General features: G+C 52.6%; 7 protein-coding genes across 7 annotated transcripts; 3 read left to right on the top strand and 4 right to left on the bottom strand.

Moving 5' to 3' along the window:
• Positions 1-351: 351 nt before the first annotated feature.
• Positions 352-2,763, bottom strand: JN550_003163 (uncharacterized protein; the record flags this gene model as incomplete). The annotated part of the gene is made up of 2 exons (XM_049314536.1): positions 352-1,530; positions 1,597-2,763. The coding sequence occupies 2 exons, from the start codon at positions 2,761-2,763 to the stop codon at positions 352-354; spliced, it is 2,346 nt and encodes a 781-aa protein (XP_049174998.1).
• An 821-nt stretch (positions 2,764-3,584) lies between these two features.
• On the top strand, positions 3,585-4,759 carry JN550_003162 (uncharacterized protein; the record flags this gene model as incomplete). Its single annotated transcript, XM_049314535.1, has 6 exons — positions 3,585-3,796; positions 3,940-4,220; positions 4,285-4,311; positions 4,374-4,403; positions 4,468-4,558; positions 4,630-4,759. The coding sequence occupies 6 exons, from the start codon at positions 3,585-3,587 to the stop codon at positions 4,757-4,759; spliced, it is 771 nt and encodes a 256-aa protein (XP_049174997.1).
• Positions 4,760-7,327: 2,568 nt separating this feature from the next.
• JN550_003161 (uncharacterized protein) lies at positions 7,328-9,100 on the top strand (the record flags this gene model as incomplete). The annotated part of the gene is made up of 3 exons (XM_049314534.1): positions 7,328-7,847; positions 7,900-8,689; positions 8,749-9,100. 3 exons carry the CDS (start codon positions 7,328-7,330, stop codon positions 9,098-9,100), a joined length of 1,662 nt encoding a protein of 553 aa, XP_049174996.1.
• Positions 9,101-10,191: 1,091 nt separating this feature from the next.
• On the bottom strand, positions 10,192-12,065 carry JN550_003160 (uncharacterized protein; the record flags this gene model as incomplete). Its single annotated transcript, XM_049314533.1, has 2 exons — positions 10,192-11,754; positions 11,841-12,065. The coding sequence occupies 2 exons, from the start codon at positions 12,063-12,065 to the stop codon at positions 10,192-10,194; spliced, it is 1,788 nt and encodes a 595-aa protein (XP_049174995.1).
• A 2,025-nt stretch (positions 12,066-14,090) lies between these two features.
• Positions 14,091-14,965, top strand: JN550_003159 (uncharacterized protein; the record flags this gene model as incomplete). Its single annotated transcript, XM_049314532.1, has 3 exons — positions 14,091-14,152; positions 14,258-14,358; positions 14,493-14,965. The coding sequence occupies 3 exons, from the start codon at positions 14,091-14,093 to the stop codon at positions 14,963-14,965; spliced, it is 636 nt and encodes a 211-aa protein (XP_049174994.1).
• Positions 14,966-16,123: 1,158 nt separating this feature from the next.
• Positions 16,124-17,125, bottom strand: JN550_003158 (uncharacterized protein; the record flags this gene model as incomplete). Its single annotated transcript, XM_049314531.1, has 5 exons — positions 16,124-16,170; positions 16,222-16,260; positions 16,318-16,590; positions 16,659-16,766; positions 16,843-17,125. The coding sequence occupies 5 exons, from the start codon at positions 17,123-17,125 to the stop codon at positions 16,124-16,126; spliced, it is 750 nt and encodes a 249-aa protein (XP_049174993.1).
• Positions 17,126-18,257: 1,132 nt separating this feature from the next.
• JN550_003157 (uncharacterized protein) lies at positions 18,258-26,297 on the bottom strand (the record flags this gene model as incomplete). The annotated part of the gene is made up of 9 exons (XM_049314530.1): positions 18,258-19,094; positions 19,157-19,477; positions 19,536-21,390; positions 21,481-21,503; positions 21,561-23,231; positions 23,295-24,436; positions 24,506-25,739; positions 25,807-26,075; positions 26,138-26,297. 9 exons carry the CDS (start codon positions 26,295-26,297, stop codon positions 18,258-18,260), a joined length of 7,512 nt encoding a protein of 2,503 aa, XP_049174992.1.
• Positions 26,298-27,031: the final 734 nt, after the last annotated feature.

Here is a 27,031-nt window from a genome sequence, read left to right as displayed (position 1 = left end):
TGTCCATCGGATATTCTGCAAACGAGACTGGACGCAATGCTATTAACTCGTCCTCAAGTCCATTTTCTTGCCCCGGTACCGCAAGTGACAGTCAGGCTTAAACCGCGCGCCTGGTACACACAACATGGTCGTCAGTGAAATAAGAAAATGCCCAGAAAAATAGTGACCCTCATCGCCTGCTGATGCCTGAAACGCCTGTCTTTATCGATCATGTTACATAAGCCTGTCCGCTCGGTATCCACCCGTAAGGGAGCATGCGGGTAATAATTCGTGACCGGGGAGGTTGTGGTGGTTCGTATAGAAATAGGTACAAAGAAAAGTCAGTCGTCATCTGTGTGGCAATCGGTAAAACTACCGATCAAGTCGTGTTGGCTGTGGCTGCCAGCCATTGATGTAAGCCATGAGCCCCATCCCAAGAAGCACCACGCCAAGCATAGACGCGTACGGCAAGCCGTTTGCTAGTGCCTGTTCATGTGCGAGCTGTCCAGATTTTGCCGTGTACGGAGTGATAGTGTTCGCCCGCGATAAAGTTGGGGCATCGTTAGGAACCCCTGGCGTTATTTGGCCTCCACTGGAATCTGTTGACGGTGTTCTTACCATGGAAGCCGATTCCTCCGAGGTCTCACTGGCGGTTTCGGGAGTCTCGATTGCCCTGGCGCGAGACCTTAGCTGTGACAACTCACGGGCAGCAGTCTCACGCGCGTCGGCGTCTTTTCTGATCTGTAAGGCCATCTCAGCCAAACTCTTCCGGTCGTTATCTCTCTCAGCTTCTGCGATTTCGGCTCGTGCCTTATACACATCGAGCTGTTGTCTGAGGTCTTTCATCTCGAGAACCATGGACTCCAGCTGACTGTGCAACTGACTGGCCGATGCCTCTATGCTTTCGACCTGTGGGGCTGCTGGCTGTGCGTCTGCAACAGCATTAGTCGGCGTCTCAGCATCGGCCTCTGTTGGGCTATCTGCCGGTGGCTCGAATGCTTCCTCTAAGGCCAAGGTCGGCTCCTCAACAGGTTCCGGTTTGACAGCAGCACCGTTCACCCTAAGGGCAGCAGCTTCTTCCAGTCTCCTGGCGAGTTCCTCGGCAATTTCACGTGCTTCACGCTCCTTGTCCAGTTTTTCCTCCAAATGCCGCATGCGAGAGTTTTGTGCCTCCAGCTCCTTCTTGGCATTGTTCAGGGCCTCTGTCAACTGTAGTATTTGACTGACATTGCCGTCTTGGCGTATCGGCGAGACATTGGCACTCGAAACGTTGGTCTTGGGCCGCTCAGTGATGCCACGCTTCAGCGACGGGACGTCGGGCTTCTCGGGGAGAGGCTGTTGAGGTGGTGGCGCAGGAGGGTCCGAGAAGCGCGTCTTGCTGTCTGCCCTCATGAACGACACGCCATTTCCGTTGACCATTTGCGGCTTCAGGAGTTCCGGGGCCTCTGGCTTGCCCATATCCTTGATATCATCCTTCGATAGCAAGGTACCGATGAAGTGACCGGTCCGGTTAAGATCCTGTGCCTGAAGGCGCGCAGTGCGCATCTCGGTCTGGTGTCCCCGTTAGTCGTCCGAAAAGGGGTTTCTTGGTCGAGCGTAAGTGGGTAGCGAACTTACCTGAAGCCTTTTCACAATCTGCTCTGTGCTGATGGGCGAAAAGAAGAACCCTGCGCGTTGTTGGGCCATCCCATTCGCTTGTGGGCCCATCATGGCGTTGCCTGGCATCACCCGTCCGTTGCCGGCCATGGATGCTTGGCTACCCGTACGTCCTCTGTTGAAGGGCATGCCTCCGGGATGCTGCATCATCATTGCACCTCCGTTTGCGGGATCGAGGTCCCCGAAGTTCATATCTAGTAGGTTGCTGGAAGTATTCAAAAAGCCGGCATGCTCAACTTTTGCTGCTACCTTGTGGTGAACGACCGTCTTCTGGTCTTCGCTGACAATGTCGATTCCCAGCTCGAGGTGATCACCTGTCTGTAATTCGTGGGGTTCGGACTCGCGGTTCTCCTGAGACAGTCGGGTCGCATTGACGAAGGTTCCATTGGACGACTTGACGTCGCGTATCCAAATCTTGCCCTGTCGGTCGGCCCATATTTCGGCATGTTGGCGGGAGAGGACTTTGGAGTCAAAGAACCCGTTGGTCGGGGTAGGGACTGTCTTTGCGTTCGTCTGACGACCTATCCTAAGGGTGTCAGGGGAGAAAGGAACAGATATCGTCTTGCGCTCAAAGGTGCCGTTGAGGGAGAGCAGATATAGGACGGGCTGGGCGCCCTGAGAGAGGGCTTCGGCGGCAGGTCGCGGCATTCCCTGCTGCGTGGACATTTGCGGCTGTGACTGCAGGATGGGCGCAGGGGCGTGCATCGGGGCGGACCCGTTCAGGGCCATCAGCTGCGGCCCACGAGACACCATCCTCGTGAAATCAGAAGGGCCGTCGGACTTGGGCGCGGGCCACGGGGCGCCTTTACCTTGAGGGCGCTTTCGCGGGCCAGCGTTCGCCCACGAACTTAGATCGCCCGCTGCTGACATGGGGGCCCCATTGGCGGTTCCGTTGGGCTGTGGTGGCTGCTGGGCGTTTGGGCCGACGACGGTCGTGGTCGACGAGGCGGACGACGTCGACGATATAGACGAGGACGAGTTGTTCCGCTGCAGACTTTTCCGCGGCATAAACATGCGGTTCAGCTCTTCCGGGTTCATTTCAATGCTCTGCACTCCACGGTGACCGTTCATGCCCCATGCCGGCCTGTTATGCTGCGACAAGGTAGGAGGACTCGCGACGGCTGTCATGGGGAGCGATTATGCGGCGTGTACGGAGCGAGACGAGATGGGGGTTCGATGACGGCGATGCGAAGAAGCAGCAGGCCGGGTAGCGAAATGATGCTCGGTCGTCCTCTCCATCCACCGCTCACGCGACCGCGTAGGGAGCCCCAGCAAACGACGCCAGCGAAGCGCGGCTGACAGTGAGAGGAAGAGCCCTGGTGCGAGGGGATTCGGGCGGGTCGCGGTGGTGATGCGGTGCGTGTCGTCTGTGATGAGGCAAGAAAGTTAGTTCGGTGGGTGAGGCCAGTGGCATCGAGGCGGGTCGGCCGCTGGTCGGGAGCGAGTCATGCGAAGGCGACGGGAGACAAAGGGCGGCAGCGAGCGTCACGCAGACAGGCAAGGAAAGGCACAGGCGACGTACCGCTCAATTGACACGGGGTGTCCTGATGGTCTGGCGAGGCGAGGTCGCGGGCGGAAGGGATATATGATGAGATGACACTCTGGACGTTGCTTCAAGATTTGGAGACACACTCGAAAGAAGGTCGCCCCCGTCTCGCTAGTACCCCTAAGCGCTTAGCGGGCCCCCGGCGGAACATTGGATGTGTGCATGGGGGGCATATCGAGACAGAGCCGCATCACACGCCGGCCGCCCAAACAAACACAGAGCGGTCATCGGCGTGTTTCCCCGGGACGTTGGTGAGGATATTCTCTCCTTGTTCACGCGGGTGTGAGATATGAAGTCTACTGTATTTACGTTGCTAGGGCTCTCGCATTTCTTTGATGCTTGCCATTAGGTTTCCTGACTTGATGCGCATTGCTCGGATGACAAAAGTCAAAAGCCGTGGGCCATGACACCCAGGACACCGTACCTAACCAGAGTAGAGACTGGACGCTCACGTGATGCGCAGCAAGGATCGACACCAAGTTTCCCTGCGGCCCTGGGGCCCTGGTCGCCCTCAACCAGGCCATTGCTCGTGGTCTTGGTGCTGGCTGGCTCCGGCATCGTTTCGTTTCCCTTTCCCGGTACCGTTGAGCTGGCCGCCCAGCGCAGAGGCCACAGGTGGGCCTATGGGCCATTCTCGGGGGCCCGTTCTTCCCCCAGGGACTCCTCTGAACCTGGGCCCACATGTGTCGCTGTCTCTGCGGGGCCGAACAGTGACAGACACCTGGCCGGGCTCGGCAAAGCTCTCACACAGCGGGCAGGCAGATGCCACCGCCCGTGCTGCGAAAACTGATATGCACTGTCCGTCGCGGGACCTTGGAAGTGGAGAGAAGAGCTCAAAGAAGCTGGAGCTTTCTCTCCAAGCCGACATCGAACGACCGCACCGCAAGGCGCATCGAACCAGACAGACAGACACCATCCGCCCCAGAGCGTGATCAGCATAGTCATCGCCCAGCACCGAGTTTCACGGCCGAAGCATTCATCATGCCTCCTCCTCCTAGTGTTGGCGCCGGCGCCCATGGCCCGTCCAACATCGACAAACGTTCGTCTCCTCTCACATGGACAGTGCCGCAATGAGGGACTGCAGCTGACGCTTGGGAAAACAGTGAAGATGGGCGCCATGATGGGTGGCAGTACGTTTCGAACCCACGATATGAACATGGACCTGCTCTCCGCGCTAACCTTGTTGTCACAGCTGTCGGCTGCATTATGGGCTTCGTATTCGGTATGCGCCATCAGTCACTCATTCACACAACGATCATGGTCTTGGCTAACACTACAACTTGCAGGAACCGTCAACATCTTCAGATACGGTGCGGGGCCAAACGGTATCATGCGAACACTGGGCCAATACATGGCTGGGTCAGGAGCAACGTTCGGGTCAGTGATGAAATGCTACATATCAGCCCGGACGTACACGGAGCATTGGCTGACTTGTCTTTTGGATACAGTTTCTTCATGGGCATCGGAAGTGTCATCAGAACTGATGCATCGCCCATGGCCAACGAGGCATTCTTGCGAGCACAGAGACGGCCCTTCATCATGGCCGCCCAACGTCCTTACCGACCACGCGACCAATAAGCCGGGCCCGGATTTTCGTCCACGGCTGATGTAATGTTGGAGGGAGGACACTCAGGTTGACAAACCTTGTACTATACACATTCCTGTACTGTACATATTCAGGCGTTTCAGGAGAGGCAAAATATACCACCAGATTATGGACTTCCGAGGAGCGTCCGAAGTAGGAACTTCAAGTTTTGATCATCGAAGCACCGAGCTATTCTGCAGTTCGTGCCAGCTGCCATCAGGTACAACGCCGGCATAGGAAACATAACCACTCTTACAGGTCATGTCTGCGTCAAATATGGCGCATCGATGCGAGCGACACGCGCCATACCCGCTGGTTTCTGTCCACCTGTGGAGTGCTAGATTAGTAAGGCCTGGACATGTTCAAACCGACAGTCTGTAGCCCTTGCGTTGCATAGATGTGGCGAGGTCATCCTATGATCTAGCGTCTTATTCGTGAAACCGCGCCTCGCGCGCTCTGTAACTTACACATCGTGGAAGCGCCAACTCAACGTCAAGCTCAAGCAGCCGCTTCTTCACCAAGAAGAAATATGGTCTTGGCCTACTATTGACTCCGAATTTGCCTCGTCTCGTTGCGAGAAATTGGATCACGTACGGACCAATATCAGGCGAGATCCTTACAGCGAATGCACACGTCTGCCCTTTATCATGTGGGCACAGCCTGTGGATATGCTTCCGGCGGCGCACAGGTTCATCTTAGCCATCCGGGAGTTTCTGCCAATCAGACGCCGCAGCGGCGACAGCGTCCCATGAATGGCAATTCAGGTCTGCTTGCTTTACGGGGCCTTACAGAAGCGTGCCATTGCGAGTTGCAGAGAAAATCTGCAGTCACTCGGAGGCAATGTCTTGGTGTCAACCTGCTGTCAAGTTCCCCATCAAATCTCCGGCGCCCGCCCCATTTGCGCCACCAGTGTAGACAGAAGAAAAACGGGGGAACGAGACTCGGGGACTATTTCCGCACTACCGTCGATGGCGGGGCATCTCTTCATCTACGCGCTACCTTGAACACAACTCCCGGGCCTAGTACAGCGGGCCTCGGAGGCTCGACCGTGCAAGATAGACTCTGGCCAAACCGCTGAACGACGACGGAAGGATGCGGCCGTCGCTATCCCTTGTTGGGGCTCGTCTCTTTGACCTTCCAACATCGTGAGAGTTCTTCCTTCGCCTCGAAAATCGGCCGCATAGCCCATTTAGCACCAGGTCAATGGGTGAGACGGATGACATCTAGCCCTCACATAACCATCGAGAGCTGGCCGTGCCAAGCCGTGCCTCGTTATCCAAACCACCAGTGTTTGCAAATGTAAGATCTACTGCTCATAAAGATCGTTACTGCATCACTAGTGGCCTGAGCCGACCCGCTTCGACTATTCAGTTACTCTGTAGCGCGGGCGCCTGCAGTGTCGTATTTCCACCGCATGGGTAGCATCCTGCAGAAGACATCAGTGCATGAGACTGGTTTTTGCTGAATAACACTTCTGCGCATCTTCATCTCGATGCAGCATGTGCCTGGAATTACCAGGTCCTCCCCTGCCGGGTATTCAACAACTTCTGCGAGTTCGGATCGACGCAGGGACTTGTCGACGAACATAGCCATAACTGGAGTGACCTGAGACTCTTTCCCCACCATCGGCAGAGTTTTGTTTTGTTCAGAGTAAATGATGCCCTGAAGTTTCTTTTCACTTCGCTCTTTAGTACCGCTAGCAAGGGGGTGGTCAAGACCCATCCCATCCCAGGCTCAACAACAATCGCCATCTTTGGCTTCACTTTGAGCTGGGATCGCCTCTCGCTCGGTGAAAGGACTGTCTGCTTTCCTTGGGCACAAGAAGCTTATTACGAGCAATCTATTTCCTATGGAGGGTGGTGATAATCCATCCTGATGTCTTTTGGTTCCACCGTTGAAGGGGTTCAACTATGGATCGACCCAGGGGGTTTGCTCAACCGTATACGAGCCCACTTTCACCTGTCCTAGCCTAGCTAGTCTCATGTGGCTCCCTTTGGTAACAAGTCTAAACGATTTCACAGCATGATGTATGCCAGGATCTGGTGGCCAAGGCTTTGGGTGGTGTCCAATCCCATCGCCGCGGGACTCTAGAAGCTAGGGGTCCATATACCATGACCGCCAAGAAGAGGATCTGAGCTAGGTCTGGTCTTGGAGCCAGAGCATGGGTCCATCGACTGGAGCTGAACCCAGTGGCTGCTCGGACGAGGGACCATGTTCAAAATAATCACAGGGCTGCAGCCAACAGTTCGCCGCCGGATGGGTATAAGATACTCTCGTCCCCTTCCGTTCATGCTCGAGCATGCTCATTCATGATCCCTGGCCTGACTACCGGGTAGTGTTTAATCATTAGTCGTCTAAGATTGGGAAAGAGTATATCCCGTCCAGTCATTACCCATCATGGGCCTATTTAGTTCCTGCAACGGCCTTGTCGGCGCGTTGACATCAGCTCAGCAAAATGGGTAGGATAGGTTCTTGCCCCTTAACATCATACCTACCAACTGACACGCAACAGTAAATCTCTATTTGGAACAATAGTAGCACCAACACTTCCGTTTTGGATCATGGACAATGGCATCAACAGTGAAGGACCGGGTAACCGTCCATGGGGCAACCTGAACGTTGCGAACGATAATCCATACACCACGACGCCCGAGACTGGCGTTACGCGTACATATGAGTGGAATATCACGCGGGAAACAATCGCACCGGATGGATATGAAAAATCCGTTATTTTAGTCAACGAGCAATTTCCAGGCCCTTTGATAGAGGCCAACTGGGGTGACTGGATCGAAGTCAAGGTCACCAACCAGATTGAGGACGTGGGTGAAGGAACGGCCATCCACTGGCACGGTCTTATGCAAGAGGGCAGACCATTCATGGACGGTGTGCCAGGTGTTTCCCAATGCCCGATCGCCCCTGGCAGCAACTTCACCTACAGATTCCAGGCCGGCCTCTACGGAACATCATGGTATCACTCTCACTACTCTGCCCAATACTCTGGTGGTCTCTTCGGTCCTATGGTCATTCACGGCCCTAATTCTGTCGATTACGATATTGACGTTGGCCCAATTCTTGTTGGTGGTAAGTACTCATCGAACCTCTGGGTGATGTCTACAAGACTCACAGTTTATAGACTGGTGGCACCATGACTACTTCGATGTCGTCTCAAATATCATGGCACCCAACTTCGCTGGTCGCTCGTTCTCCGATAGCAACCTAATTAACGGCAAGAACAACTTCAACTGCTCGTCGAAACCTGAGAATGACACTACACCTTGCACCGATAATGCTGGCGTGGCCAAATTCAACTTTCAGTCAGGAAAGACTCACCGTCTTCGATTCATAAACTCTGGATCCCAGGGTATTGAACGCATCTCCATCGACGGACACACCATGACTGTCATTGCCAACGACTTCGTACCAATTCAACCCTACAACACCACAGTAGTCACTCTTGGTGTTGGCCAACGAACGGATGTCATCGTAACCGCCGACGCCAGTGCGAGCGACTCGTCGTACTGGCTGCGGGCCAATCTGACGTCCTGCTCTGGTGCCCTTGCCCCCGACGCCGTTGCCGCCATTTTCTACGAGGATGCAGACATCAACGCAGAGCCAACCTCGACGCCCTGGGATGTGGCAGACCCAGGTAACTGTGCTAATGACGCCCTCGAAGATACTGTTCCGCTCTTTTCCATCGAGCTTCCTGAACCCACCTGGACCCAGCACATGGACATCGGCACCTTCATCAACAAGACTGGCCACTTCCTCTGGACATTTGGCGGAGTTGCTGCGCGCGTGGACTATAACAACCCGACCTTGCTTCAAGCCGCGCAGGGCAACTTCACATTTGCCGAGGAGATGAATGTGATCAACTTTGGCACAAACTCATCCATTCGACTGATCATCAACAACCCTACCAAGGCGTGAGTCTCCGTCTCTCTTTGTCCGCTGGTGATTCAACTAACAAACATCGATGCAACAGGCCGCACCCCATCCACGCCCACGGCTTGAACATGTTCATTCTCGCCGACGGCCCCGGGAACTACAGCGACAACACGGATTTTGTGCGCACATCGAACCCCATGCGCCGCGACGTGCAGAACGTCCGTCCTGAGGGCCACATCGTTGTCCAGCTCGAATCCAACAACACGGGCGTATGGCCCTTCCACTGCCACATTGCCTGGCACGCCTCGTCCGGTTTCTTCAGCCAATTCATGTTCAACCCCGACGGCATCGCCGACCTCGACTTTCCCGACTCGATCCAGGAGACCTGCAACGACTGGGGCTCCTACACGGGCTCCGAGGCGCCAAACCAGATCGACAGCGGCCTGTAGTCGAGGCGAGCACGGAGACAATAATCCCGTTCTATTGACACGCGCATCTAAACGACCATATCTTATTAAACATATATATATACACCTCTGGAGGTTTCCGAATGGAAATTTTGACTATGGGAAGAGTCCCGGTGTGGCTCCCAAGGAAATAACAGTAAGGAAGCACGCGGAGTTTCTAATGCGGAGCGAGCGTTTGGCGTAATACCAATATCTTTCTGTTTGGGTCGCTTTGGATTCGAACCGGCGGTTGCGATTGTATTGTTTAGCATTGTATTGCATTTGGTACTATATCCCAATATCAAGAACTAGAGAGATTCAACCTATTTGCCTCATTCACTCCGCACGTATAGGGGTTGGTGAACCGCTACCAAAGGTTCTAGTGATCGCTGACGCGAATCGCCGTGCCTGGGCGCCTATGCCAACTTTGCGTAGACATTAGAACCCGCAGAACCCGACGCGACGCGTACGTTTACATGTTTACATGCCTGTGCATGCTTTTACAAGATGGCTGCAGCGAGCTGGAGCGCAAGCGTGCTGCAAGATGCGCGATGCAAGATGCGAGGCTTGTCTTGTTGGCCCAGGAACCCCTTGCACGTCACTTCAGCCCCAAAGCGCCACCATTCTGCATGCATGCATTTTGATTCTTTCCTCGGAACTACTAGGCTTGTTAGTGCCGCTTGCTCATGAAGAAGCATCTGCAACATCTTGTTGGTCGATCAAGTGAGTCATCGTTTTCTTCTGCAAAACTTTGACCGAATCTCGAGCAGGCGGAGCGCCCAGCAACCAACCCAGCTTCCCTCTCGTGGATAGGCGAGGACTCGATCTAGTGTAGGGAAAATATATGGCCTCGAAGAGAGGCCACGCGATTTGCGGGAAGGAGTAGATGTTAGATATACATGCTGTGTAGTACCTTCTGTCCATTCTGTTGACCAAATACTTCAACCATCGCGGAACTCCGTATGACCACCACTGCCCGGCAAATTAATTTCGCTTAGTACCACTTGCAAAGCTAGAAAACCAGTCTTTAAATGAATACGGTTTTTGAATGCTCTATCCTGTAAATTGGCCCTGAGCCTGTCAACATGGCCAGCCTAGCCGTCCCTGAGAATGGGAGGGGGCATCATCAGTGCCCTAGGAGAGCCGGGACTCAGAAGCCTGCGGTCGTTTGGTGAACCCCTGGTACCGTCGCCCACATTGTTCAGATTAATCATGAGGGCATGCTGTAGCTGTCGTACCTTCAGCCTCAGACGGTAGCGTCCGTCAGGGGTCTCGGGCGTCAGGGGCGTGTCCTGGAACACGCCGCTGCCCAGCGTCATCTTGTTGTAGAAGCGGTCCTTCCAGTCCTTCCTCTGCTCGGCACGGTTGACGTTCATCGCGCATTGGACATCGAACCGCGGGAAGGAGTCGTAGTGGCTCTGCGGCTTAATGATTAATAGGAAAGCATAGCCTTCGAGATGTTTGAACATCAGTGCTACGCGGCCGTAGCTGAAGTTACTCTTTGACAGGCGAAATGATGTGACCCCGGTGTCTTTTTGCGACTTCCATTGGATCTGGGGGATCGTCTCGGTAAGTTTGAAGCCCCTGACGGCGGGGGGGAGAGCTTCGATGAGGACGAGTCTGCCGTCCCTATAGTTTGGCCACGGACGGTTGCTGCTGGAGGACTCTTTGGGTCTTATGAGGAGCTCTCGTTGTTTCGCTGGTGTACCTACGGAATTTTCGTTCACTTTTATCAGGCCGCGTCTATAGTCTGTCCGGACGAAGGGGCCGATGGGTAGATGGCTCCTAGGTTCAATGTCTTGTAGCCTCTCCGGACCGCCCAGGAAGACAGCAAGTTTCGAAGTCTCATCATCTTCGTAGCGGCAGTCAAGTATGGCAAGAGTTCGGTGTGGGTAGGTGTTGAGTGTCTGTACAGAGGGGACTGAGTTGGCGTCGACAAGGGGTAACGATATTCTCAGACCCTTGTTGGTCATCGCCCATGGAGGCTCCAAGCTTGATCTCGACGATGATGCTCGTATTATGTTACCTGATGCCTGGAAATGCGCAGCAGACGGCGCCAACAGCCCCCCGTTCAGCTTGGTTGAGTCAGTGTTGGAAAAGTCGTACTCAGATAAGCTTTGAGGCTTCGGGGGTGCCCAAGCAAAGAGCGACTGATCGTCTGAAACCTTCATGACCTCCTCTTGAAGCCGTATGAAGGCGCGGATGCCCTCGCCGTACAATAGTGGCATGTTGACGCCAAAGATACCGAGTAAGCAATAAGCCTCGTCTTCAACTCTGGTGCACTGCCTACGAGACGCCCATGACATCTTCTGTGCAACACTGAATTTCTCCATGTCACCGTCGGTGAAGAAGCTGGGAGAGATGTGTGTCACGGCCGATATCACAGGTCTCAGCTCCTCGCGGGTCCCAATATTCTCCCAGGTCGAGTTGAAGAAGACGACAATAGATGGTGCCAAAAGTTCTTGGAGCGTCCATCCTCGAGCGAACCAGGTACTCTTTCCAAACTGCGACTCTGGTGAGGTAGGCTTTTCGGACGATATCACATCTTCAAGAAAAGCGTAGCAGATTACCGCATCGCGGTAATAATTGAACATGGAGTTGATGGCTTCAGACAATTCAGCTGAGCTCCGCTTGTCAATGCAGCACGTGTCGACCCACTGATCCGGTGATGATGATCAGTACAGTACGCAGCACTGGTGTAGTGATAACCAGACAACCCACTACGGCGTGGGGCTGGACTTACAACGTAGCGGAGGCCGTCAGCCGCTGTTTGTTTGCAACACTTCTTGATCTTCTCAAAGCTCTTCTTGAGCGCCGCGGCGTTCTGCGAGCCGACCAACTTGTGGGACTCATGATAAGTAACTTCCTCCTTGCCCCATTTGTGCGAGAGGATGGCGTAGGGTGGTGGGTCGCCCTCGAAATGCCGAATAGTCAAGTGTTCCAAGTCTTGAACGTCGATGAGATACATGTCTAATCAATGGCTCAGATCTTGTTCATTATGGAACTTGTCACAACGTGGTGTCGTGTTACGGAGCCCGATCGACTCGGATGCGGCTGAACCAGATGCAGCGCCGGCCCCATTGGCTACTTAGGTACCGGCTCACATGGATGCGCTTCCAGCTATCTTACATGTTTGAAAGCAGGCCAGCGAGACTGCAGTTGTGCGTGTCCAGGCTACTGGCCATGAGCTGAAAAGGCGATTTACATATCTGCCACAGTACTGTAAGTTCCATAGTATTCACAATCATGACCGTTAGTGGATCAGAGACCATCCATGGCTATAATTATCTGGTGGAGTCATACTCGGGGATCGACATTGTACAGGACTGTTGTGCGTCTAGCGAGCGGCTTGAACATTCCGCCTTCCAACCTTCCTTCGCCTGAATTACTGACCCCAGACGCTGCTTCGTGGAGTGGGGATCGGACGCTCAAGTAGCCCGTGAGGTGTCACAGGCAACCTCATTTGTCATGGGACGCGAAGCTGTGCTCAGTTGTGGCAGCTAAGCCGCCCGTCACGATGGTAGGAGAGCTGTTAGATGTGAACACTTCACGCATGCAAGCTCAGAGTCCCATCCTAAGCTGATGCCCCGGGTTCTTCACAAGTCATTCGAGCACTTCGGGTACATGAGCCCTGAATGCATGGCACAAACAATCTGTAAAGTATCATGGCTCTCTGTTGGTGAATCGCTGAGGCCCTAATGTAGTTGGATGTTGGAAGGTTCTGCAGGTACGCAAACCTTCTGCAGGCAGGCACTACTACTTAAAGTACCCACCTAGGGTAACTTGGGCTACCGAAAGTGAGAGCGATAAAGTCACAAGCAAACGGTTGAGTTGAGTGGACACAGTGGCCGCAAGAAGTGGAGGGTCAATTGTCATTTCAGGGCTCCAGCCGATCCAAATACGTCGGGGCCGGAAGTTAAGTTACCAAGGCCAATGTCTCAAGTGGACGACGTTCTCGTAAACATGACAGACGGATACGATGGTCCTGGGGCCAATGGAGCGGCAGTGTCCGTCAGATTAATAAGAGGTCCTGTAGGTCCCGAGCTCCGTACGACGGGAGTGACAGGACGGGATCAAGGGATGGATCCGCCAGATTAGCTACGCTTTCGTTCATGCCTGTCGCATGCCTCTCTCTATTTCTGCCATCTGGTGCTTAAATGATTTTAACCCCGAAGACGACGGGGCCTGATCCCGGCTCTGGGTCAGAGTCCACTGGTCCAGGTCTGGCATGGAGGCGCTTGCGGGCACTTGGCGCAGGCTGGCTCGTGACGCGACGGCTCTGGCTGTCCATTGGATGAACGCTTGGGTGACGTGGGGCATTCAACTTCCTGGTGGTGGTTCCCCCTCCCCGTTTTGGGACAGCCCAGCAAGCCCATCCCCAGCAGCCCAGGTGGTGGTGCGTGGTGCATGGCGCCCGGCGCTCGGCGCTCAGGGTGCAGCACTGGTACAGCACGGTGCGCCACATTCTTGCCCCCCAGGCCCCCCCCCCATTTGCACGGAAGGGCAACCTTGGAAGTAGCAAGAGGTGATTCAGTGAGAGGGTGGGCGGGCGCTTGGCATAGGACGCTGGATTGATGAGCTGGGGATTTTGGCAAATTGCGCCTGGCTGCCATCCAAATGGCTTCCGTGACTTCATCTCTGCCAACCTTTGACTGCCGGCCCCATCACCGTCTTGCCGCCCACGTAGTACCTCGCCCAGTGCCCTCTTCTTCGCCATTCTCCTGCACCGCAGAATCAGCACCGCCACGCCACCGGAACTCGTCTGCTTCGGCACCGCAGCACCGACTTCACCTGACGATCTGGACCTGCTGCTCCAAGGCTCGCCACCAAAACAACCCCCTTTAGCGCTGGCACGTCCGAGGTCCAGAACACTCGGCGAACTCGCAGCCCCAAACCTCATACACCCTCCAGAGTCCTCGTCTCTGGCCTTGACCGACTCTCATTTCCTCCTCCCAACCGACCCCGACCGGAACACTCCCTATACCAACGCACGATGCCCGAAATGCCGTCGCTCTGTGGAGGATCGAAGACCGTTCAGCGCAAGCTGGTGCTGCTGTAAGTGGCCATCCCTGTGCTGCCGCATTCTTGCTGCCCACGGCGCGTTTGCGTTTACGATGCATGCGTCCAAATCATGGTGCTGACAGGCACTTGCTGCAACAGAGGCGATGGTGCATGCGGCAAGACCTCGCTGTTGAATGTCTTTACGAGAGGCTACTTCCCAACCGTCTACGAGCCTACCGTCTTCGAGAACTACGTGCACGGTAAGACCGTCCCTCCCTGGCGACGATCGAGTGCGGCCTTTCCAAGCCTTTCCAAGCCAGCGCGTCCTTGGATTCGCACCTCACTCCTCAAGCCTGTTTGCTAGTCGTTTCTAGGTCGGGCTAACGCATCACAGATATCTTCATTGACAACGTACATATCGAGCTTTCCCTTTGGGACACTGCTGGTCAAGAAGAATTCGACCGATTACGAAGTCTATCTTACGACAACACAGACGTCGTGGTTCTCTGCTTCAGTGTCGACAGCAAGGACTCGTTAGAAAACGTCGAGAGTAAATGGGTTGGCGAGATCCAGGAGAATTGCCCCGGGGTCAAGCTCGTACTGGTAGCACTCAAGTGTGACCTACGCGAGAACGGCGAGGAAGGAGACGAGGATGCGGCGGCCAACGAGGCCGCGCAACGTGAGAAGAAGCCCATGATCGCCTACGACCAAGGCCTCGAGGTGGCTCGTCGCATCAAGGCCCTGCGGTACCTGGAATGCTCCGCCATGAGGAATCGTGGTGTCAACGAGGCCTTCACCGAGGCCGCCCGAGTCGCCTTGAGCGTCAAGCCGAGCGGCGAAAAGGACGGAAAGTGCTCCGTGATGTGAGAGTGCCAATCCGCCACCTCGAATCACCGTGTCGGCAACCACCGTCGGATCTCTTCTTGTTATGGAGCGCAACGGCAGCGGACGAGCGCAGGAGTTCGTTTTTTTTTTTTTTTCCGTCGGGAATACCATTTTTTGAACGTGCAACTAATCTCAGGAATCTTTTGGCGTTCCGCGGTCATCGTCAACTTCATATCCCCCTCTTTTCTCAGCACTTTTACAACAACACTTTCACTTTCGGCCTTAAAGACTTTGCCCTGTATATATTTTAACCTGCTTCTTTCTTGCACATACCCGCTGGGGCTTGTTATCTTTTTGTTTTAATAGAAGCGCCTGGGGATGGTGGTTATTGATGATATGGAGGGGATGCCTTGCTTCGCTCCCCTGCTTCGGCAACGCAACGCAGACTTCATAGGAGCAGTGGAGGTGCCCGCACTTTTCTGGAGTCATCCGCCGTGGAGCGCGCCGTCTTTCGTTTTGTTGTATACCAAGAGGCTTTGACCGCTGGCCTGGAGAGCACTGAGAGTTAGGTGTATCAAGAGCAGGAGAATGAAAATATCATTTTTAGAAAGCCACCTGCATTGATTGTTTTGACACCCGCATCCAAGAGGCCGCACGTTGCACATACCCATCTGCATATCCAGGAGCGTGCAAGTCACAAGACAAGAAAGACACCGAACGCGGCGACTGTCCGACTCACAACCAAACCAGCTCAACCCAGAAATTCAACGCAGTTAGTAAGCCCTCATCAGCCCAACTCCAGTTCTGTTGACCTTTCGCCCTGCCTACCTGGTAAGGGGAGCATCCAGCAGTGTTGTACTTCCTAAACAGTCATATCTAGTGTAGAAGTGACCCCAGGCTAGTGTAATGTCATCATTGCTTGTATGTCACAGGTCCTTGAACATTCAACTCATGTTTGAATTTTTCTTTTTTGTCTCAACCGTGCTTTTCTATCGTTTCGCAGAAAGCTGCCCCATGCACATTTATGCCTGCCGTTTGGCTGTGGGCTGATGCGACAATCAAATGATCTCCCCTTGACGGCATCATTTGCCTACGATCTCGCAATGCAGAAATGCAGTGTTGGAGGCATTGATAGTGTGGTATATTTATTATGGGCCGTCTACTGTATGGTCCACATCTTAAACACGAATTGGACTCTTTCTAGTCGTCAATAGGCAGCACCACGCGCACGCCGTCGGATATTTGTTCTGGTATGGTATGTCAGCAACTATCTCCAAACTTGACAGTAGTGCACTTACGCCCAAGATACTTCGTCACTTGCCCATAGTCCTTACACACTACAGCGCCGGTCAGCAGGCTGGAAACGCTTCTGAAGTCGGCAACTGCCAACTTACCATGTAGCCCGGCCCAGCTCCCATCAAGCGGGCCATTGTCGTCGGGATCCGTGTCCTTGTGCGGCTCCGTCGCCAGGTCGGCGCTGCACATGACGCCCTGGCGAAGGTAGTCGACGCAGTGGAGATAGTGCGAGTTATAGTCGGTTGGCAACGAAGAAACCGAGCCGGATGAGAAGCCGGCATAGATGCGCGCCATCATGAAGATACAGTGCAGCTGGTGCGTCATCGACGTTGTCGAAAATTTCGATAGGTCCGTTCCCCAGCCTGTGCCCGCTGTTGTCGAGTTGGTTAGTGAATAACTTAGGACGGCAAATCCTTTGGCTCTATATATCAATACCTACCCGGCATCATTGTCTTCCATTGCTCGAGGACATCGTTGTCGAAGAACCTAGTAGCATTCAAAGGCACAAATGAATAGTCCGCATTGAACTTGAGGATCGTGGTGTCGACTGTTGTGCGAAATATCAGCATCACACCGTTTCTGCGCACGCAGCGTTCCAAGGCATTCCCGAGACAGTTACTCACTCGTTGGCCCTTTGCCGTTGAAGTCTCCGCCGACCTGCGGTGCCTCTCCCGTCGGTGTCTGGGGCTGTTCACGCAACAGCAACAGCCCGACGAGACCGATGATGACGACCTGTAGTACCGTACTGATAATCCAGCGGTGCGATGATGTCGGGGTGCCACGCTCTGAAAACTTTCTGAAATGCGGTGATAATGAGGACGGGTGACGGCGCCACTGCTGCTTCTCCTCGTCGCCCATGAGCGACTCTACCTCGGTGCTAGAGCGCAGTTCTTCTCGCCCGTCCATCGTTGAGATGGATGTGTACGGTTTTGTTGACGCTGCTGTTGTATCCATCATGTTTTTCTTCTCTTGTTCGGCCTTCCTATTAGTCGTCAAGTTTAACCTCCGATGGTGAGAGCCAGCTACACACTCTATAGGAACTGGGAAGTCGCAGGGAGCGCTGCTGTCTTATCCGGCCATTCCAGCACCAGCCCGTCGTCAACAGGGAGGCTCGCCTCAATGCCTGCGGCCTTCCCTGCCGACGCAGGAGTTTGGCGCCATCCTCTTTGCGACGCAGACATCACGAAAGTGGGCTGTCCTCTGCTAGGGGTAAGAGCTATGTAACGCGGTACCCTATATGTAGCCTACGACGATAAGTAAGCTATTGCATGGGCAAGTCGTAGCGCTTGGTGCTCATGTTTGGTTTCATGATGCACGCAAGTTCGAGGTGGCCCTGGGCTGACACACGCCCAACTTACATGGATGCAGGGTCTGCAAGGGTGCCCAGCCGCTTAATCGATGCGACAGGGTAGCCCTCAATGTACTTAGAAATATTGGAAGCCAGCCATTCAACATATGGGTAATGGTAATGATTTTGATGGGTACACTCCTCCACAACGAGACTCTCATCTTTTTCTCTAATAATTCGAGTTTGCCTGGCATTGAAAAGATCTGGTCTGATCTGGATGCGTCCGTTTGCGCTTTGCCGGCTTGGCAAGCAATCCGGGGCTTGTGGGGAACGTGTATCTAGTGCTGCTGGGTTGGGTTTCGGATGCGTTACAGGGGCTTCAGGATACAAAACCTAGATAACTTATCCACTGACAGCAGACGCTTCAATGCCTGGCTGAGGTTCGGATGAATCGTCTCTGTCTCATTCTTGGCAACGTTGACGGGGAGCGGTTTCAGTCTTGGCGTCACCCTGCCACAACACGTTTTGAGGCCATTAAGACAGGTACGCTTTATACATCATTCCCGCAACGATCGTCACACCAAATTTGACTATCATAGTAGAATGCAGTTACAGCAGTCTCCGAACTTGGTCTATTGGGCACATTCGTAAAAAGATCTTGCGTGACTACTCCGTACATATGTAGTTACTTAGATACGCACAGAAGCCTGTCCTATTCTACGCCCCGGCATAGCCTAGCTGCTACATGATCTATGTTGTGCCATTCGTCATAGGTACATGTGTGCTTGCCACAACCTTTTGCGCTAGGTCATAGATCGTGAGCTCGCCTATTAGGTCCTGCGTTGAAACTGTTGCACCAAGCTCCTTCTTGAACCATGCCTTTACATCAACGGTGACAAGAGAGTCGACACCATACGACACAAGAGCTCTTTGAGGCTCCAAATTTTCAGGAGACATCGCCATGACTCTGGAAATCTTGGAGATGATAGCGTCGACGACCAAATCGGCCCGTTCTTCGTCCGACGTGGCCAACTCGAGAGATTGTGCTGTCGTGATGCTGTCTTCCGTCTTCTTAGATCTCGCCTCTCTCTTGTTACGGAGATGCGTGAAAAGCGGATATGCCATGAATTCAGGCAATGTGATGCCGCATTCTTCGAATTCTGCGGCCGATCTCAAGCCCGTAATGGTATGGCACGTATCTGGATTCTTGGCTGCGCCCCAACGAGGGTCTATGTGGTATTCCAGGAGGGACAAGAGGCGATCTTCTGATATGTCCGAGTAAGAAAGCGCTATGGGGAGAGCTCCTTGATTTTCTGCAACCCAACCCACTGAAAGGACAGTTCCAAGACTGATTGAAGTAGTAGGGCGACCGAGCCTGGTGAGCTTTCGAGCGTATGCATCCAGGAAAGCATTGCCAGCCGCGTAATTAGCTTGGCCACGGTTACCAATCGTTGATGCCGAAGAGGAAAGAAGGACGAAAAAGTCCAAATCGCGAGGAATATTGTCGGCGACATTGATTGAGCCAGCGACCTTGGGCGTTGTAGCATCTTGGAATTGGTTCCAAGACATGTTGTCAAACATGGAATCCTGTAGTGAGAGGATGGATTTAGTCGGCTGTGAAATGGTCTAGAGTCATAGGTTAGACGTACCTGAAGCACCATGGAACATTGTATGCATCCTTTGATGGGTGGCATCGTTCTTTGAACTTTCTCCAGCCCCAATCGAACCGCCTCGGCATCACTTGCGTCGCACTGCACGCTTTCCACCGTACAGCCCAAAGCAGTCACTTCGTCACGTAGTTTCCTTGCAGACGGCCCACTATATCCTGACCTTGACAGGAAGATGAAGTTTCTTGCTCCGCGAGATTGCATCCAGGATGAAACCCGTCTCCCAATACCTCCAAAACCTCCAATAAGAAGATAGGAGGCGTTCTCCGGGAAGCGATAGTTCCCGATCGGCCGGATACCTATCTGTTGGAAGGCGTTAGCGCTACACATAGATGATTTTCAAGAATATTAAATTTCTTACTGGCACAGTTTCATTGTCTTCAGGAGAGAAGACGAACATCGAGGGAGGTTTGGAGGATCTATCCCGACATTGAACCAGAGCTTTCTGGATTTCTGAGAATCCCATGTTCTGCACATCCTGGATTGGTTGTAGTTTGCCTGTGGCTAGCAGCGATGAGACTGTCGTGAGTGCTTCCTGAACGATCTCAGCACGCATAGTGGCCACTACATCCATGTCGACGCATGTGTAAGACACATTCCTCGTACAAAAAGCGTTGAGTGAGGATCCGCTGGTTGTCTCGTCACCGAAAAGATCAACAAGCCGAGTACCATAGGAGATGTATTGCTGATACAGGCCGGAAACTCCAGATGCTCCACAGTTTAGGTATACGTCAACCCCACGGCTACCAAAGTCTGAGCCAACCGCTTTGGGGATCGATGACATGTCCTCGCTTGAAAAAATGCATGATGGGTCGACCTTGAACGAAGAAGCGAGCGAGTTCTTGGCGGCGTTGGTTGAAACAGTGACAAGCAGTTTGGCCTGAGTGGACAGTGCGAGTTGTATCGCTACTTGGCCGACTGGCTTGTCGGCGTCTTGAATCATGACAGTTTCTTCCGGTTGCAAGTGAGCCACCCTCAGCAGACAATAATAGGCAGTGAGAAAGGCCCATGGAAGCGTAGCTGCATCGGAGAGGCTTACACTGTCCGGAATCCGCTGGACTGCGTTATGATGAGTCCGGAAGTGAGTCCGAATGGATCCAGTAGAGCTTGTAGGCCGAATGGCCACGACACGATCGCCAACTGTGACGTTCGTGACCGTCTGGCCTATTTTCTGGACTGTGCCAGCGCAGGACCTTCCAAGTCCTTGTCCAGGTATTAAGCGTACAACTTCCTCGACATCTTCCGGTGTCAGCGCGGTAACATTGACCTTGATGACCACCTCATTGTCGCCTAGGGCGCCGTCCATAGACGCGTCATCAACGAATTGCAGTGACTGTGGTTTGTGAGGGTCCATCAAAGTGAGTGCAACCGGGTGAGCGATGTCACTTAGTCGGGCATGCTCGAAGTTTGGCTCTTTCTTCTTGATAACAGCCTTGCTTGCACTGGGTGCAGGCAAAAGTCTGCTTGTCAGGAACACACCATCCTTGAGTGAGTACTCCACATTCCTAGGTACTATATGCGGGGAATTGTATGCCTCCTTAGCGAGATAAGTGATTTCCGACGCAAGAGCATCTACCTCTGGTAACGGTTGGCGTACTGTCAGGGTTGTGAAATTGACTCCGTCTGGATCCCGTTCCCATTTGATAGTCCGAATAAGACCAATGCACATCGCTGTTTCGGGGTCATCCACTGGATCGTCCATAACCCAAAGAACCTTGGTGCAGGTATCCAGCACAAGCTTGAGCTTGTAGAAGTCTACCTCGGTCACATTCGAGAGCTTTAGCCCACCTAGGAAAAAGAGTGGTATGTAGAAGTCTGCCGTAAGCGTCTCCGGACTGATATCGCTAAAGTTGACCAACGATGTCTGGTATTCCAATGTCTTGAGCAGGTGCTCAGCCAGTGTGTTCTGGGTTTCATGTGTTGAGTCATACAGAATGGTACAACGTGGTCGACTTTCAGGGGAGGCGGTGTCGTCCTTTGCTCGCGCGATAATAGCAGATATCTCATTACCGCCTGCTTCCACTGTTGTAGGTAAATGAAGCCTTGGAGTGAAACCAGCATTTGACAACGCAGAGTTCCATTGGTGCTCCGTAATGAGCGGATTGGATTGACGGAAGGATTCAGTACTCCTCCACCACCCGGAAAGTATACCGAATATCAGCGATGCACTCATCAGTTCAGGATTGACGTTTTCGATCAGGATAAGGTCCCCTCCACTGTTTTGATTAGCTTTAACGTCGTGCTCAAGCCGATTGGAATTTATTTACGTTTTGAGGAGGCTTCGCAAGTTTTTCAAGCTCACTGACAGATCTGCTGTGGCGTGCAAAACCTAACCATGTAGTGTTAAGATGAGAGGACTATTGTATGTCGTTGGCTAAATACTCACATGTGTTGCGATAATCAAGTCATAAGACCCAATTTCGTAGTCTTGTAGGGCTGGGTCCTTCTCGACATCAAGTGTCTTGTAGCGCATGACATCATTCCAATCCGAAAATCGCTCTCTGGCATTCTCAAAGAAGGCAGCTGAGATGTCCGTGAAGTCGTATATAGCCACAGGATGAACACCATTTTCATTGTCGCGGGCTCTGGCACTTTTGAGAGCATCCAAGACGATATTTGTTGCACTTCCAGTTCCACCACCGACTTCGAGAACCTTCAGCCCAGACTGGTTGTGGGCTAGACAGTGGAAATACTGCCAAAGGCGGATGCCCATATCACCTGGCAAGCACTCGTCGTAAGTACGAGTCATAATATCATCGGCTCCGAACATGAGCTCCAAGCCGTCGCTTTCCTGCCTTAGAATCGATTCTATTCGGGTTCCAATGCGAACTAGGAGCTCTCCACGTGCAGCGCTCTTAGACGTTTTATCCAGCAGGTTCTGCCTCATATCAGTGTTCGCACGTATCTGCGTCAAGAGAGGGACGTCAAGGATCAGAGCATTCCCTTGGGAGATCAATTCAAACTGTTCTCGAATCCATTTGACGTATGATATGAGATGCGATGGCAGACCCTCGATGTTGATGCTGTCCAACTTTTCAACTGTGTCCAAGATGAAAACAGCAGATGCGAGTTGGAAAAGCTCGTGGTCACTCTTGGCGACTGCTTTGATCAAGTCGACCACTGGTTTAGCTTTAACGTCAAATTTCTCAATGGAGCTTAACATCTTTACGTCCGGTTTCCATTCTTCGACGTAGAGAGCTTCGTCGCTAGCTTGCTCGTCTTCTGGAGGTGGCAGTGAAACTAGGTCAAATCCACTGATGGCCATCCTGGGAGTCTCTGATGCCCCTTTCTCATAGATCTCAATGTTTGACCTGTAAAGAGTCGAAGTCTCCCTTCTTGCTTCGGCGAATGAACTGTAAACTTTGCAGTCGATGTCAGTGAGAGGGTCTGCAATCCAGATCCTCTCCACTCGATTAGCCACCATTGTACCGCCAACAAGACTGCCCTCCTCACTACAGATGCATAGTAAACCATGGAGGATACTCTCAAGAGCGCATGGGTGAATGACGTAGTGGTCGTGAGCTTTCTTGGGTATATCTGGAGATCTAACGAGTGAAGCAAAAGCCTTAGCGTCGGTTGAAAGTTGAATCTCCTGCATGTTCTGGAGATCACTACCAAACGTCATCCCAGCAGATGCAAATTCTTCGTACAGTAGTGTGCCTTCGATTGTGCGAGTGAAGTATTCTTGTTGGGCGCTTGGTGAGCGTGTGGCATTGTCCAATTCTTTGGACAGCGTTGGTTGTGGAGTGTAACTTTTGTCTTTTTCAACCCGGATTGAGCCGGAGCAGTGTTCGACCCACGTATTCTCAATATCGTTGTGGGATATGAAGCGAAAAGTAGACCATGGGGAGGAGGCATCAGACCCACTGGTGGATCTGCTAAGAGAGAATATGGTCTCGATGCCTTGGGGATTGTCAGGGATGAGCAGAGACTCTCGGATGGAAACATCTCGAAGTTCTACTCCGGCCAAAGCCCCCTCACTTCGGGAGGCGAGTAAAGCCGCCTCTACTGCCATTGAAATATATGCCACCCCGGGAAAGATGACCTTGTCGTTGAGCTGTACAATGATTAGCACGAGTTGGGTTGGAGTACTAGGGCATCGGTGGGAGGAGTGGTGTACCTTGTTAGAAGAGAGCCATGGGACGTCCTGAAGTCGGATTGAATTGCGCCAGCGCTGTTCAAATGGGTTTGAGTCGACTGTTGGCATGCCAAGAAGCTCATGTCTCTGAAATTCCGGAAACTTGACAAACTCGATCTGTCTTGATGTCATCCGCTTGCTCGTATGGCCAAAGGCGTATGGAGGAAGATCTCGTAATATCTGGGTTGCCTCGGCTGCGCTCCCAGCTGATTTTCGGTCATTATTGATCGTGGGAAGATCAATATCATAACCTGAACTATACAAAGAGCCCATAGTGTGCATCAAGGTATCTCCAGTAGTTTCGTTCCGTTTCATTAGACTTGAATAACCGACCTGGCGCAAGTTTTCTGACGTATCCAACGTATCTTTGATTGCACTCCGAAGAGCAGAATGGGGTCCAATTTCGATGATGGTCTCCGTCATTTGGTTGTGCTTTCCTCTGTCCTGCTGAAGGCCGAACGAACGCAGCAGAGCAGTAGAAAACCTTACGGGAGACACAAGATTTTCCACCCAATACGACGGCGAGATCTTGTCTGCCGGCCCGAAAGGTTTACCTGTCACGGACGAATACATCTGAATCGTAGCATCCTCGTTAATTTTGTCACCGAAATCTAGGTCACCAAGACTGGCTAGGTATTCATCTGCGACGTCCTGGAGATCTGGTGAATGGTAGGCAACTTTTACAGGAAGAGCACGGTTGAAAACCTGCATGCGGTCGAGTTCTTGCTGTAGTCTAGCGATCCCCGCCCTCTTGCCTGTGAAAGTGACATTTTTAGGGCTGTTGAAGCATCCAATGGTAACATCCAGTGGTTCGAGCTCTTTGAGGCGAGCCAGCAACTCCTCCGCAGTCTGTACCGCTATGGCTGCGGCAAGCATGGTTCCGCTGCCATCAGCCTTCTGAGAACAGACTTGACCTCTGTGAAATGCGACTTTCCAGGCAGCTTGGCGCGATATCTTCCCAGCACAGTATGCGGCAGCAATTTCTCCCGACGAGTGGCCTACTACTGTTGCTGGAAGAATCTTCCAGCTCGTGAGAAGATCGACAAGAGCGACTTGTACGGCGACACATGATGACTGTGCAAAAGATGGCTCTGCTATGTCGAAATCCAGGCTTGCTAGGCTCTCTATGATTTGATCAGAACACTACTCGCAATAAAAGACACAGCGCACGACCTGCGGCATAGTTGGCTTACCTTGAAGATCCCAGGGGGCCCCTAGGCTTTTGAAAAACATGGTTGCCTCGGCAATTCTCTGCTTGAAAAGCGGAAACTCTCTCAAGTCTTGTGCCATTCCAGGCCAGTTGGCGCCTTGCCCAGTAAATACGAAGCGTGTTATTTTCGGAAGAACTGAAGCTCTGGTTGGGCGGAGACCCTGGGATAAAGAAGTGATGACACTTCCGAGATTGTCGCCTACGAGGCAATACGTTCGCCAGCTGAAGGATGTTCTCTTTTCGTTCATGGTGTAGAGTAGATCATCCAAAAACTTTTGTTGACTTTCGTCATTTAAGTCCGATAACGAAGCAAGATACTTGCTCAATTGCATCCTGTTCCGGTTAATTCCTTCCTCGTCGAACGCAGTCAAGGCAAGAACCCTCTTTGAGACGGATGGTGTCCGTCCATTGGTGTGGCCTCTAGCTGAACCATTTGTCAAACAAGCAGTACTTGTCAGACCGGGAGAGTTTTCGCGCCCCGTCATGTCTTGAATGTTTTGTTGACTGAGCTTTTGTTGCATAAACCCGTCCAAGTCTTCGAGAACGACATGAGCATTTGTGCCGCCGAATCCGAAAGAGTTCACTGATGCACGTCTTACGCCATTGCTTGGCCACGGGAGGCATTCTTTCGATATCTTGACATGGTTGGCTGCTGGTATAGCAGGGTTGAGGTTTTGTAGATTGGCCACTGGAGGGATCATCTTAGATTCGATCGCGAGAGTGGCAGTTATCAACCCTGCTATACCTGCACCACCTTCCAGGTGGCCAATGACCGATTTTACCGAGCCAACATAGATGTCTGAGTCTCTTTCACAGTCGAAAGCGCTAGTAATTGCAGTCAACTCTAGCGGATCACCCACTAGCGTGGCAGTTCCGTGCGCTTCGACATAACTAGTGTCAGCCATATCAAGGTTGTATGATGCATAGACTTGACGGATCAGGGATTCTTGGGCCCGTGCGCTGGGAAGGGTGATGCCAGCCGTCTTTCCATCTTGGTTCGATCCTGTACCACGCACGACAGCTCTTATAGGATTCGAGTCTCTGATAGCAGCATGTAACGGCTTGATAATCACAGTTCCGACGCCTTCTCCCCGACCATAGCCGTTAGCGCGCTCATCGAACGTGAGACATTGCCCTTCAGGTGACAGAACTCCCAAGCTACACAAATTCTGTGTCGAGCTAGGGTGCTGCACTAGATTCACACCACTGATGATAGCCTTTAAGTCGTAGTGACACGAGTCAGAAACAAAGCAATGTCTGTGCTTGATCAAGCTTGGAGCTTACCATGTCTGAGTCTCCGCTTTTTATATTCTGGCAAGCTTGATGAAATGCCACTAGACTGCTTGAACAGGCCGTGTCAATGGTCTGGCTGGTGCCCTGCAGATCAAAGAACCAACTAATTCGGTTGGCAAGGATGGCTGGACTTGTGCCGGCCGCTTGATTTTGCGAGAACAGTAGAGGATCCGAATTGGATAGCGCTAGAGCATCAACGTTCGAGCATCCGACATATACTGATGTCTTCGAGGAAGCAATATCCTTCAACGAAATACCGGCTTTACTCAATTATTCACTGTTAGCAAAATTGACGAAGTTTTCTTGAATCATGTCTGTTTACCGTTTTCTAGTGCGTGGTAAACATTCTCTAGTAGCAGCTTCTGCTGTGGATCCATCGCCATGGCATCGTTCTCAGGTAATTGGAAGAAAGCCGAGTCGAATCCGTGAATATCGTCGCTGAGGAAATAGCCGCCATCCGTATAGATTGAGCCAGCGTGCATTTTGTCTGGATGGAACAAGAACTTTGAATCCAGTCGACCCTCTGGCATAGGGCCATGCACTGATTTTGCTTGCATCACATGTTGGAGAAGCTCTGAGCTGTTGGTAATGCTACCTCCGTACCTACAGGCCAAGCCTATGATGGCGAGCGGCTGGTGGAGAGGATTTTCGGACATATCTGCCTTTGAAGATCACGCCTGCTTTGTGAAGTGAAGTTTATCGGTCTCTAGTCTCAAATAATGTGTATTGGAGTAAAATAACAATGTTGATAACGCCAGTGGCCAGCTTACTTATTCAACAACTTGGTAATATACCTCAGGACAGAATGGCCCAGGGCAGGCTACGGGCCGCTGTGCGGCTTTCCATGTCATGCCAGGGTGCCGCAAATATGATCCAAGTACTCATCTGTGTAAGTACTTGAGGATTTATTCCCTGCAAAAGGAGAAGCAGAGTCGGAAGAGAGGGGTGACTAGATAGTGATACATCCACCCCATTACGTCGCTTTCACAAGTATGGTGACATCTTCCAGGCTGTGTATCCTGTGTACCGTCTGACATCATGCCTCAAACGCTGCATTATTGGTCTTTGTGTAGTGGGTTCGTCTCGCTCCTGTATCGACCGGATGCTTCCGCCGAGTGGTAACCACCCTAGGCACATAATACAAAGGCTGGCATCCAGACCCCGACAGCAGTAACCTCGGGGGTTATCAAGCGTTCCACCAATGGGTTTGCCGTAC

The sequence above is a fragment of the Neoarthrinium moseri genome (genome assembly GCF_022829205.1).
Source record: "Neoarthrinium moseri strain CBS 164.80 chromosome Unknown scaffold7_Wmoseri_CBS_16480, whole genome shotgun sequence".
Taxonomy (NCBI): domain Eukaryota; kingdom Fungi; phylum Ascomycota; class Sordariomycetes; order Amphisphaeriales; family Apiosporaceae; genus Neoarthrinium; species Neoarthrinium moseri.
The sequence above is the reverse complement of the archived record's forward strand: the minus strand, read 5'-3'. Positions and strand labels throughout refer to the sequence as shown.